Source organism: Anser brachyrhynchus (assembly GCF_964034855.1).
Source record: "Anser brachyrhynchus genome assembly, chromosome: 3".
Classification (NCBI taxonomy): domain Eukaryota; kingdom Metazoa; phylum Chordata; class Aves; order Anseriformes; family Anatidae; genus Anser; species Anser brachyrhynchus.
This window is the reverse complement of record NC_137696.1, coordinates 95262893-95275294: the sequence shown is the minus strand read 5'-3', so window position 1 is coordinate 95275294 and position 12402 is coordinate 95262893. Positions and strand designations below refer to the sequence as shown.

Genomic DNA, 12402 nt, shown 5'->3' with positions numbered 1-12402 from the left:
GTCTGAAGTAGGATATAGGACAGATGCAGAGAAATGCACCAGCAGACTTTATAGGACAACAGAAGTAGATAAAATTGGACAAGATTTTCAAAAAAATAAGTGCTCAACTTATATGCCCACCAGAGACTGTACTGCATAGACATTGTAGTGCAGCAAGATGCATCATACCTATTACCACTTCTCTTCAAAATACAGTCAGGTGGGAAAGTTAGTTTCAATTTTGGGAAAAGTGTTATCTTACATAAGTCCTCTTATCCATCATGCAAAAGTGGTAGATGGTAGGTGCTGCTGCAGAGACCAGATTCCTAATTCTTTCTGTGCATCAGAACCTTACATTCATTTATGTAAGAAACGTGCAGGAAAATATATAAAGAGAGCTCTGTCGACAGCCTCTCAATCTGTCTCTCTTAGGTGTGGTCTATCCTCTTTTCTATAGGGTATCTATCTGACATCACCTTCTGCATACTACAAATCCCATATTTTAAGAGGAAACAATGATTTAAAGCTTGTTTGTAAGGTCATCAACTGGCTATGCAGTAAAGTGAAATGAAAGGAAAGTCATTCTCTAAATGTTTTATATCCCTGTTGAGTTATTTCAGTGATACAAGAAACTTAAACTGAGTTTGATCCCCATAGGCCCTTCAGAAAGCAGAATAAGCATCTTAGGCAAGTGCCTTCTCTGCACCAAGGCTGCAGGGATACTTTTTTCAGCATCAGACATGAGAAGGATTACTTCATCCTTCTCTAGTCCTAATGCAGTTTTTTGTTGTCTTATGTTTATAGAGAATTCAGTTATTTAGGATTTGGATGTCATGTACATCAAGGTAAGCTCCCCCAAAATGTCACACCTAGACATCAGTGAAATTAAAGAAATAATTCCACACCTAGGAAGGAATTATAAGAATCCATCAGAAAATAAACTATATAAATTAAATCTGTTATGCCTGAGCTCTACAACTTTTTCTCTGACTTAGAATAACCCCCTTACTTCTGTTATATATTGCTTACTGAGCTGCAGGATCCCTAGTAATAGGTCCTCATGAGGAAACAAGCTGAGAAGGTATGTGTCAGAACAAACAAGCCAGGAGAAATAAAAGAAAATAATTCCAAAATCATAGATATGATTAAAGGCTACTTCCCTGACATGCAAAAAGGCAGAAACCTGAAAACATCTGTTCTTCCAGGGCAGACACTCCATCCCCAAGTCTTAGCAAAGTCTAAGTTTCACAGTTAAACATTTTAAACAAAAACACTAGCTTTGCAAGGCTGAAATTATGGAAAGCCAGTGAAAAAAAAAAAAAAAAACACTATTTGCACAGTCCAAACATTACAAAATGTAGGACATGAAATACTTTTAAAAGCAAGCCATGCAACAATGCTTTGTTTTGTTTTTACAAATACGTCTATTCTCACTTATAAGCAATATGGCAGAATAAAAAGAAAGGTGTGTGGAGCTTTTATAATAACTCCTACAATAAGGAAGAAATAGATAATAGACAACATAATAAAGCAAATGTGCAACACTATTTAAGAGGAAATACTTTACTGGTGGGCCTTGAGCTCCAACTTCACCAACGGGTCCTTGATCCCCTTCTTCACCCTGAGAAAGCAAAAGGAGTGCATTTGTAGCTTCTCAGTACCATGGATATGCCCTCTCATCACAGATACATTCACTAATTACTGTTCTCTGTCAACAAGCCCTGACTGAAGAAAATCCAGATGAAGACTAGTTACTCAGAATATAGACAGATACTAGTTCAGGTTCACATTCTATTTGACTACTAGCCAAAGAGATAATTTCAAATAAACCCCAGTATAAAGACAAGTAATGATATTTTCCTCTTTATCTTTGTTCATTTTCTTCCTCGATGTTAATCTCTTTAGGTTTCCTTGCTCTATTAGATTAAAGTATAAAGAAGGGATGCTCATAAATGTTAAAGAAGGGATACTCATAAATGTAAAAGGACCAGATATGCCAGTAATTCTGCATCACAATACCACTTTGTGTTTCAAAATTTTTCAGAAATTAAAATGGTAAAATGCCTTATCAACTGGTTAACCCCCAGGCTGATTACATGATAACTTCTCTCATACAATAATAATGCACAGTAGCACAACACTATGAAATGCCAATTCAATTTGCATAAAGGGATTTTGGAGCATAAGACAACTGTTCAACATCAAGGGAAAAAATAAATTAGCATTCTTTCAATATAGTAAGGAATAGAGAGTCATGTTGTTTTGTGTCCTTTGTTGTTTTTTTTTTTAATGTTCTCCAATTTTTTTTTTCAACCTGCATTGAAACATGCACCAGTGCAGCCCAAAATGTCTCAAATTTTCATACCAGCTTTTCAATATTAAACAAGGTTAATCCAAATGAAACACCTTAAGAGAGTTCATATTTCAGTCTTCAAGCTGACTCAGACTTGGCCTTTTTATTACAGTTAGAATTTTTCTTTGTGTCTGACCTTACACTGTGTCCTTTCCCTCTCAAACATGTTTTGCCCTGTCATTCTTCCTGTCCCTGTTATGACTAAGTTGTGCCACAGAACAATTTATTTGGTAAATCCACAGAATTCTTCTGCATCTAAATGTTCAGAAGGTTTCCGATTAATAAACTTGACTTCAAGTTCCATAATAATTGATTTTGAGGATCAAAACAAAAAGCAAGAGCAGTATGGCAGCACTGACTTTTGTGTCATAACAAATACAAATTACAGGTGTAATAGAGATGTGCCTTTGGTTACTCTGCGGTATTATGAGATGTAATATCTCCTCATGCATGCTTTTAAAACAGATAATAGTTCTAACAAAATCTAATGCTCTTTTTGAAAAGGCTAAACTAGTTAGACTGTAAAAAGCAGAAGCGGCTTTTCCTTTCATATATATTTTATTACCTTATAACCTTGTTTTCCTGGTTCACCAGATTCTCCTTTTGAGCCTTTCTGTCCCTAAAATAAGTGTAGAAACAAAAATAAATAATTAGAATTGATTCCAAATTAAAATACAGAGTTCTGCAAACCAGACATAGGCTCCTCAGAACAATCTTGCTCTTCCCTCCACAATCCCCATTCACCAATGCTTCATCATCCATCCATTTAATACCATATATTAAGCACCATCTTCAAATAAACCAGTTCCTGGATCTAACAAGACTGTATTTCTAGACAGATTAGCATTTCTTCTTAGGTTATCACATAACAATCTCCTCAGGCCAACAGTATTCCCAGAAACTAGTGAGGAATACATTTTAAAAAAAAAATCTTAGATAAAATTAGAGTGTTCCTTTCAATTTAGTATAAGTTACATGATGAGAAAAAAAAAAGAAGGAAAAAAGACTAAGGACTTGGTGGAATATTTGGACTCTCTGGAGTGATCACACTTCAAATGCTCTGAAAAGTGAATGAAGAAGTCCTTCAGATACTCTAATCCTTTCAGGAAATATAAATTTTACTCTGCAGATTACAACAGCTGTAAGAGATTTCAACAAGAGGTTGTTTTGGCAGTAAAGTGTAGAAAAAACTCTAAGCACACATACCAAAGCAATGTTTTTTGGAACTAGCAAATTACCCTTCTTTTAAGCTGGCTAGTACCCTCCCTAGTGCTTTGAGAAGGTATATCTGTAAGGAATGTTTGAACAGATTCTCTTACCTTCATTCCCATTAAGCCAGCATGTCCTGGGCGGCCAGGTGGACAAGCGTTGGGACACTGGAAAAGCACCCACATAATTAGTACCACATAGCTTGGATAAGGTTGCCTTAAGATGGTTAAAAAAAAAAAAAAAAAAAAAGAGTGGACAAATCTTACCAGTGGGTCACCATCTTGCAGGCCAATTGTTCCCTAAATTAAATTAATCAAAATTAGTAAAAAGAAAAATGACCACACCTAACCCATCAGTCAATAGAGTCATTAGGCAAACCAGAAAATACTACTATCTGAAGCTTGAATGAGAATCATAATCAACCAAAAGATCTCTGATATGGGGAGCACCTAGATTGTAGGTTTTTATTGTAGGATTCTAGCTATCTACAAAATCCTGTCCTCTAAGTTAGATCAAATTTCTGGGAAAAAATAATAATAATAATATTTTTATTTTTTTCTTAAGCTACATAAAATATATTAAACCATATTTTGATTTTCAGTATTTAGGGAAGTATTCCTAGGTTAAATCAATTATCCAAACACTGTAGATTTTAAACGTTTCAAACAATATCTGTGGTCAGGATAGCTTTTCTTTTTCCAGCTTACTACCATTCAAGACAAAAAAACAACAGCTTTACAGTGAAAATAATCTTCCTACTACACACGTATCAGTAGATGAGTGAATGTCTCTCAGTTATATTGCAATAAACTGGAGATCTCTGTACAACCAGATGGACTCAGTGGGGGGAAAGCCATTCCTCATATTAAATCTAACAGCTGATGGAAGTGAACAGGAGTGCTTAGGAGGCACAACAGGGAGAAATACGACTTCACAGCAGCTGCTTGATTCTCTGAAGCCCAGTGGGACGGAACACTAGTTCAGACAGAAGCAGGGGTGCTTAAGTAACGAACTGCTCTCCTTTTATACAAAAGAACTTTAAAAAATAAAAATAAAAAAGTTGAGGGTATAGTAGGGTCCATAACGTCCTTAACTAGAGTAAGATGGTGGCACTTTAGAAACCTAGAGGACAAAGTTGTCAAGGAACAGAAGAGACATACACCATTACCGAGGGCTCCTTTTTACCTGTTGCCTAAATACTCTTCTCCACTTAATCATTCACATTTTTTACAATGTCTCTTGCAACTCTCTGGTAACTTTTATGAACAAAAGAAACATGACTTGGATAAAGTCTATGGATACGGGGTCTGTCCAACAGAGGAAGAGTACAGCTTTTAAAGAGACATTAGTATGACTCAAACACATTTCCCAGTGTTTGTATTTCATAGCACACAGCGTACAATGTGCTTGCCAGATGCTCAGGTTTTCTCTCTCTGGGCAGGTAAATAGCCACAACATGAAAGCGTAACAAACATCCCTTCTCTCAAGAGGCTTGGAGAGGACAACCACTCTCCTAGGGAGGTAAAGCACCAGTGTAGCTTTCTCATATCCCTTGCAAGTAACAGGCAAGAGACAAAATAAGTAGCACCTGGGGGCATGTATTTCTCAAGCTCTTGAGCCAAACATAATTCTTTTCTCCTCCTTGCAGAGAATAGTCTACCTCTATTGAGTTGAGGTAGACCATCCTGTAGTTGGTATTGCATTGTGGAACTTAGGGAAAAGTATAATTCAGACATTAGCACATATTAAAGACAATCACTTACTCGAGGGCCTGGTGGACCTGGTGGTCCTGGTGGCCCCCTTTTTCCTGGATCTCCCTAAAAAAAAAAAAAAAAAAAAAAAAAGTAAAATAGTTATGTTGATTCATAGTGATAATGACAACCAGTAGTTACATATTCATACCAAATAACAGAGAGAGATGAAGTAGCTACAGACGGACAGGCTACGTAGCCAACTGACACCTAAACCCATAACCCAGCTCCCATAGCAGAATGGAAATTTTATTTTTTTTGCTAGCAGAATTGGACCCATGTTGTACAATGGGAGCCAAAAATAAAACAAAATAAAATAACTTTCAACTGTTTTAGAAATCTGAAGTATCTGACCACAAGATCATCTACTTATACCTTTCTCTCATAACAGCTGGTTAAGATCTGAATTAAAAAACCATAGTAACTGACAAAAGTGCCTAAAGCAAAAAGCAAAAAAAGACACACATTTTCAGAGTCCAAGATGAATTTACAAAGTTAGAATCTTCTCCCATTCGAGAAATTTTCACATCTAACACTTTCAGAAGTAAAGACAAAACACATAAGCTCTGCTAATTGTTTTTTGTGATTGCCTTTAATTAAAAAAAATAAATCTAATCTTCTGACTGAGACCACCTTTTAACTTAATACTGTCATTTCTATATTGTTTATTATGTTATTAAATCAAAAATGAAACGAGAAATTTAATGTAGAAAAATATTCACTGATTCTCACCATGCCTGAATTATAGAGCCATAGGCTAAAAACACTAAAAAGGAGTATTTATTTTCCACATAATGTATAATTACTTTGCGGGACTCATTATCACTCATTATCTGTTGCGGAGGCCCTGGATACAAATAGATTCAAAAAGGGACTGAACAAATTAATGGGGGACAGGCTCATATACAGCTTTTGAACAAAGCAGTACAGATGCAATTTCTGCTACAGGCAGTCTCGGAACTGCCAACTACCAGACTGTGGGGCAGTGTGACAAAACAAAAGTTAAAATACAAAAAAAAAAGCCAAATTGGCTTTTTTTTATATGAATGAATGCAACACAGAGAGAGGTTTGCATTAAAAAGTAGGCTTCATTAAACAAAATTTTACAGCTATTTCAGATTTCAATTATAAAATTAACAATTGGTTTAAATTTTAGTTTCAGTGGTAAAGCATGGAGTCAAAATATAACACCGTGCTGAAGCTAAGTGTACAGTTCAGCATTAAGATCAGCAGATGGAGTCACACTTAATAATGAGACTAAGAAGGAATACTGAAGCTCCGTGTTCACTGCCATGCAAATGGAAAACAGAAATAGCATATGATGGGTTACTGTAATGTACATGTGAAAAGACTACATGTAAAGCTACAGTTCTACATGTAATAATAACGTTTACATGTCCTAGATTTATGGCAGGTTTGCTTTTTGATTTTAGCTTTCTTTCAGTAGGAGGAACATTATATGAAACATTTAATTCAACTCTAAATGTTGTCCCTAACTTTATGCTATTAATCTATTAATCACTCTATTTCTGATGAGCTTCACCAAACAGAATCTTTCCTCTACCAGTGATCACTGCAGAGAACAAAAAAAAAAAAAAAAAAAATGTTTTCAAGTGCTGTTATAACCCAAGCCATGTTTAGATGGCACAGTAATTACCCACACTTTCTGTAAGTACATTCTAGCAATGGAACAGACCTACAACTTTTAGCAAACACGGCAATACTTACAGGTGGGCCAGAACGGCCTACTTCACCAGGAAGTCCTGCTGCACCAACTGGACCCTGTAACAACCAAGTTCAGGAGTAATTTTAGATCACACAATACCTATATAACAAGCATTCAAGGAGAGAGAACATAGCATTTTCTCAAACAACAAATTATGCCTTCAGACACCAGTGTTACTGTCCGATCTACCACAGACCTAAGCAACCTCATCAACAGCTAAAGACAGAACACATAGTAGACATAGAACATCAGGATTAAAAGTCTCTTTTTTCATTGAATTACTTTTAATTAAACTGTATAACAGATATAAACAGATGTATTAAACAGTATCTTTATGAATTGTAAAGATGATACTTACAGGTGGCCCGAGAAGCCCCTTGCCCTGTGAAATATGAAAAAAAAGTCAGAAATGTGGAGAGGGTTTCACACCTAGCTGAGCTGTTTACCAAAAATAAAGTATTTGGGATAAAAATGCACAAAAGCCCTGATGTTTGATTCTGTATTAGAAAATTTGTTTAACCAACATTACACATCAAGTTATTATTAGGTAATCAATATCAGAAGAAAAATTAAATTACTGATTAAGCTACCTTGAAGTAGCATTTCTTTGCACATATTTATAAGCCTAAACTTAAACAAAGGAATGAAGATATTAAAGCCTTTGGGTTTAACTAATTATCAAGCACAAAGATAAACACATCTACAGGTACATTCTGGGGAAGAAAGTGTGACAGAAGCAGAAAGGCAAACACTGTATATAAAACTTCAGATACTTAGCATTTTTTGTTTCAGTTACTCGAAGTCCTAACTTGGACAATAAATTCCACTGGATGAGCTTGAAAAACTGTGATAATCATTTATAACTAATGAATGTTGCAGCCAAAGCTTCTGATTTTCTGTTTGCACCTAGCATTTTAGCAATGTAAGCAGTTTATTTTTGTAAGAAATGAGAGCTTCGGATAACCATCCAGTGACAGACTACTCTACTTGCAAAAGGCCACTGACTGAATTCAAAGCAAAGCATAATTACAGCTAAACACTCAATTAATCATGTAGCCAGTATGCGGCCTCAGAAGCGTGCTCACTATGTTTCTAGTAAATGAGGTCTCAGATCAAGCCAAAGACCTGTGAAGGTTAAACAGCCTCACCACTTTGCGTTTGTGGCAATAGCTTCTCAAAATGTCTCTGAGTCTGAGAATTGGAACCATCACACTCCAGCACTCCCACTCCTCCACTCCTACCACCTCCTCTTTTATGTGTGGGTGTGGGGGGGTCATTAGTGCAAATTAAGTTTAAATATGAAGTTTAAATCTCACCAAAGGCAACCTAACTGGCATTGGCCATTCTGAAAAAGAGTTCACTAACTACTCCATTTCTTCAGCAGCTTAAAGCCATTCATCAAAATGAAAGCCCATATAAAAGGAATTTCCCTAAGAGTTATTTTGAGCATTAATCTTTCCATATGGATTCAGCATGTGCAAGCTAACAACCAAGGAGCCAGAAAATCAAACGCTAGGCTCCTTCCTAAAATCTGAGGTCTCCGAATTAACCTTAACCTTAATCATTACAAGGGCAATGACAGGTTCCAATACTATTATGAGGTGACCGAGTATATTCACCTTTTCTTTACCTTTAAATAACTAACAGTTTTTGACTCAGCACCACAAATATTCCTGCAAATTCACTTTTAAACACAATGCCCAGTTGCTTATTTAACAGAGGCAGACCAACTCCAAAGACAATCCCTACTGATGGTCACTGAAGCATGTCACCAGCCTCAGGTCAAAGGCTGCTAAACTTCCAACAACAATACAAAATTTCATCGGATTTCTTGTTTTTAAAGCATCAAAACATGGTCACCAAAGACCTGAATCAGGTCAGTGCTATTCTGAGTGGAATCAGCATTCACAAGCCTGGTCCAGTTTGCTGCTTTCCCATAGTAACATCTCTGCCTCTAAGTTGAAAAACTTAGCTTGACACTCTTTGTGCATATTTTATATACCCAATTTTTCTGAAGGCTCTTAAGTTATTCCATCTCACATTGGTCTGTTTATGATAAGATAAAATAATGCATATTTTCCCCCAAGTAATTTTTTAATAAGTCAAGCGGGTTTTTACTATGGTATTTTAACCTCTAATTCAGTAATTCAGTTTATAATTCCCCACTTTGTCTCTTATCTATTAGTTATTTTTATGTACACTTTTTTCCGTATCATCTGAGTAACAAATTTGAGAGAGTTAACCTGTCTCTTCTTTCCAGCTACTTATTTTTAAAAAATATTGCAAATGACACAGAAATAGTTTCCTCAACCATTCGACAGAAAAATAAAATAAAATAAAATAAAATAAAATAAAATAAAATAAAATAAAATAAAATAAAATAAAATAACAGAAAAACTCAAGCCTTTCAGTCTACCCAGAAACTACCTCAGTTTTGCTACTTCCTGTGACTAAATTTAGCTTATCTATTGAGTCTACAGATAGCTTAACCATTATAAAAGTATTACCTATTTAAATCAGGCTCCATATTTCCAGGCAAGAAATAGCAGCCATGAAAACCAAATGCAAATGTCCACATAGAATGACTCATCTTAAGTCTGAACACATCTATAAGGTAACCTATTCAGGAATAACATTGCAATTTCCTCTATGGACAAATACCAAAATGATTTTATAATATAAATTCAACAAAAGTTAATGGGGTAGGGTCAAAAATAAAGATACGGTCCAAGATAAAGAATTTCATGAAAAGAAGAGCTATACTGGAATACAATTCTGTAATTCCAACAATTTCTCTAAAAGGAATCTAGTTTTTAATTAAGTTTTAATTATGTGCAGACCTATTACAATTCTACCTCTAATGTTGTTGCAGTACTCATTTTTCTTGAGGTTTTTCTGGTTTCCTGTATAAGCTAAGTTTCTACATACCAACTAGCATTTGCTTCTCTAAACCTGTAAAATTCCTAGAATTCACAATTCTTTACAGCCCCCAAAAATCGATGTTAAATCCATCTGCATGTCAACCTGCCCATTATTCTTTGCACGTGCTCTCTCATTTTTCATCTTGTTCGCATACAGAACAGTACAGAAAGTCATATACAGCATTTGCACTTGAGTGAAGCTATTTAAACATACCGTGAGGAGCTGAAACATGGATGACTGTACATGGACTAATTTATACAAATGAAATATGGGCTACCTTGTTTCTACAGCACTTTCACAAGGGGATGGAAACCAACAGTATCTAAGCTTCCAAAACTTGTGACCAGATCAAAGACACGCTTTTCTTTTCTCCAGCATACAAACCAAATGTGTCCTCTTTGGTAACGTACACACATTTTGACACAATGACAAAAAGTTCCTCAACATGCTACTTCATTATCCTGTGAGTTCTTTGAAACCTCAGAAATAGTTTACTGATCAGAATCCTTCATACTGATAGTGAAGGTCTAAAAGCCTCTTCATACAGTAAATGTATGGCTTACCGGAAGTCCACGAGCACCTGGAAGTCCTGGCTCACCCTTGAAAAAACAGAGTTTTGCAGAGACATTAGCACAAAGTTTTGTATACAACATACAGCTCTCAACTTTTGGAGGGTATTATTTAGTGGACATGTTCTACAAGTATTATTCACTTAATGCTACAGTGGTTTCGGTGAGACATGACAGAAAGGAGACTTTCTCAATATTAAAAGGCTGCAGCATTTCATTAGTTGCACAGAGACAACCAAAAACCCTGCTAAAATGCCTGTCCCATAAATTCACATATAATTTTTTTCTTACCTTCTGTCCTTTTGGTCCTGTGGCTCCCTGTGATCCATCAGGGCCTGTGAATCCCTTTGGAAATAAGGGATAAAATGTTAACGTAAAGGCTGCTTGAGCTTTTCTTAATCACAACAGAAAACATTCTAAACCATAGAATAATGAAGCTGAGTAACTGCAGCAGACTTACAATTCAAATGCCTATTTACATGTACAAATAGAACTGAGATTCAATATTAATTTACATTTAAACACTACCCAAGTTCAAAGTACTAGCTAGTACTTTGTACTAACATAGTACTAGTTCTGGTGACCAATATCAGTGCTTGTGATGTATGTCTTCCAAAAATTATTGTTAAATTTCAACTGAACTTAACATACAAACTCAAATGATCGTATTTTGTCCTGTTGGAAGATTGATGAATTGAGTTCATTGATTATGTTAAAAACAACAACCATCCATGTTTTCCATTTCAAAAAGCATTGTTCATAATTACAAACTGGAAGAAGCATCAAGGGTCTCAAAAGGGTAAGCAGGTGTCTGAAATTACGCAAGGAAGACTGGTTTTATAGAAGTCTTTTTTCCACCCTTTCTATACACATGCACTTCACTAGGAATTAAAATGAATTGTCAGACTCTCTGTAAGAAGTATGTATTAGTAGAACCAATTTATAGAGAGACACATATTGAGATTCTGGATAACTTCACTAGACATTTCGGTTGACTTGTAATTTCAGAGAGGAGGCTCAGAGGAGAGCTTGCTCTCTACAACCACCTGAAAGGAAGGTGTGGGGAGCTGGGGGTCAGCCTCTTCTCACAGGTAACTAGTGATAGCACTAGAGGGAATGGCCTCAAGTTGTGCCAGTGGAGGTTTAGGTTGGAAATAAGGAGACATTTCTTCTCAGAAAGAGCAGTCAGGCACTGGAACAGGTTGCCTGTGGATGTGGTGGAGTCACCGTCCCTGAGGGTGTTTAAGGAAATGCTGGACATGGTGCTTAGGGACATGGTTTAGTGGGTGACATTGGTGGTAGGGCGATGGTTGGACCAGATGATCTTGGAGGTCTTTCCCAACCTTAATGGTTCTGTGATTCAGGAGGCAACAGCTTAATGAAAATCAGTCTTGACTGTCCTAAAATAAAATATTGCTCATGGTTTTAATTGATGTGTCCTATTTAAAAGTAGGAAGCTACAATCACTTGCAGTCAGAAGGCTCGCACTGTACACTTGCAGGACAGTTGTATGGACTAGTTAGGACCTTGGCTGATTATGGAAACAGTTAGACCTGAGAACAGAGACAAACCTGCACTGTGACAGTCATAAAACAATGAAAATGCATTTCCTGAACCATATATACTTCTGTGTATCATATACGCCATATATACTTCATGTACATACTTCTGTGTATCTTTTCCCTTTTTTTCATCACTAACACTGAAACACTAATTTGTGAGGAAGAAAGCATCAGTACAGTTCAGTATTAGTATCAGAGATCACCCCAAGGAAAGTTTTTCCCCTACTTCTTGTCACTACTGAAGTAGTGTCGCCACCACTACGACTGAGATCTGTTTTTCAGCTCCTCTTCCTCAGGCTCGCAGCTTCACTGAGGCAGCATCTGCCATGCC

At 36.2% G+C, this 12402-nt stretch overlaps 1 protein-coding gene across 2 annotated transcripts in view; it reads right to left on the bottom strand.

Annotated features, from left to right (window-relative positions):
- Nucleotides 1-12402, bottom strand: part of COL9A1 (collagen type IX alpha 1 chain) — a 71248-nt gene that overhangs the window by 34600 nt on the left and 24246 nt on the right. For both annotated transcript variants that reach the window (XM_080584518.1, XM_080584519.1), the window contains 9 exons: nucleotides 10801-10854; nucleotides 10504-10539; nucleotides 7377-7400; nucleotides 7021-7074; nucleotides 5305-5358; nucleotides 3808-3840; nucleotides 3652-3708; nucleotides 2898-2951; nucleotides 1547-1600 (listed from right to left, as the gene is read on the bottom strand). In XM_080584518.1, the coding sequence (XP_080440644.1) occupies nucleotides 1547-1600; nucleotides 2898-2951; nucleotides 3652-3708; nucleotides 3808-3840; nucleotides 5305-5358; nucleotides 7021-7074; nucleotides 7377-7400; nucleotides 10504-10539; nucleotides 10801-10854 (420 nt within the window). The remainder of the gene's footprint in view (nucleotides 1-1546; nucleotides 1601-2897; nucleotides 2952-3651; nucleotides 3709-3807; nucleotides 3841-5304; nucleotides 5359-7020; nucleotides 7075-7376; nucleotides 7401-10503; nucleotides 10540-10800; nucleotides 10855-12402) is intronic.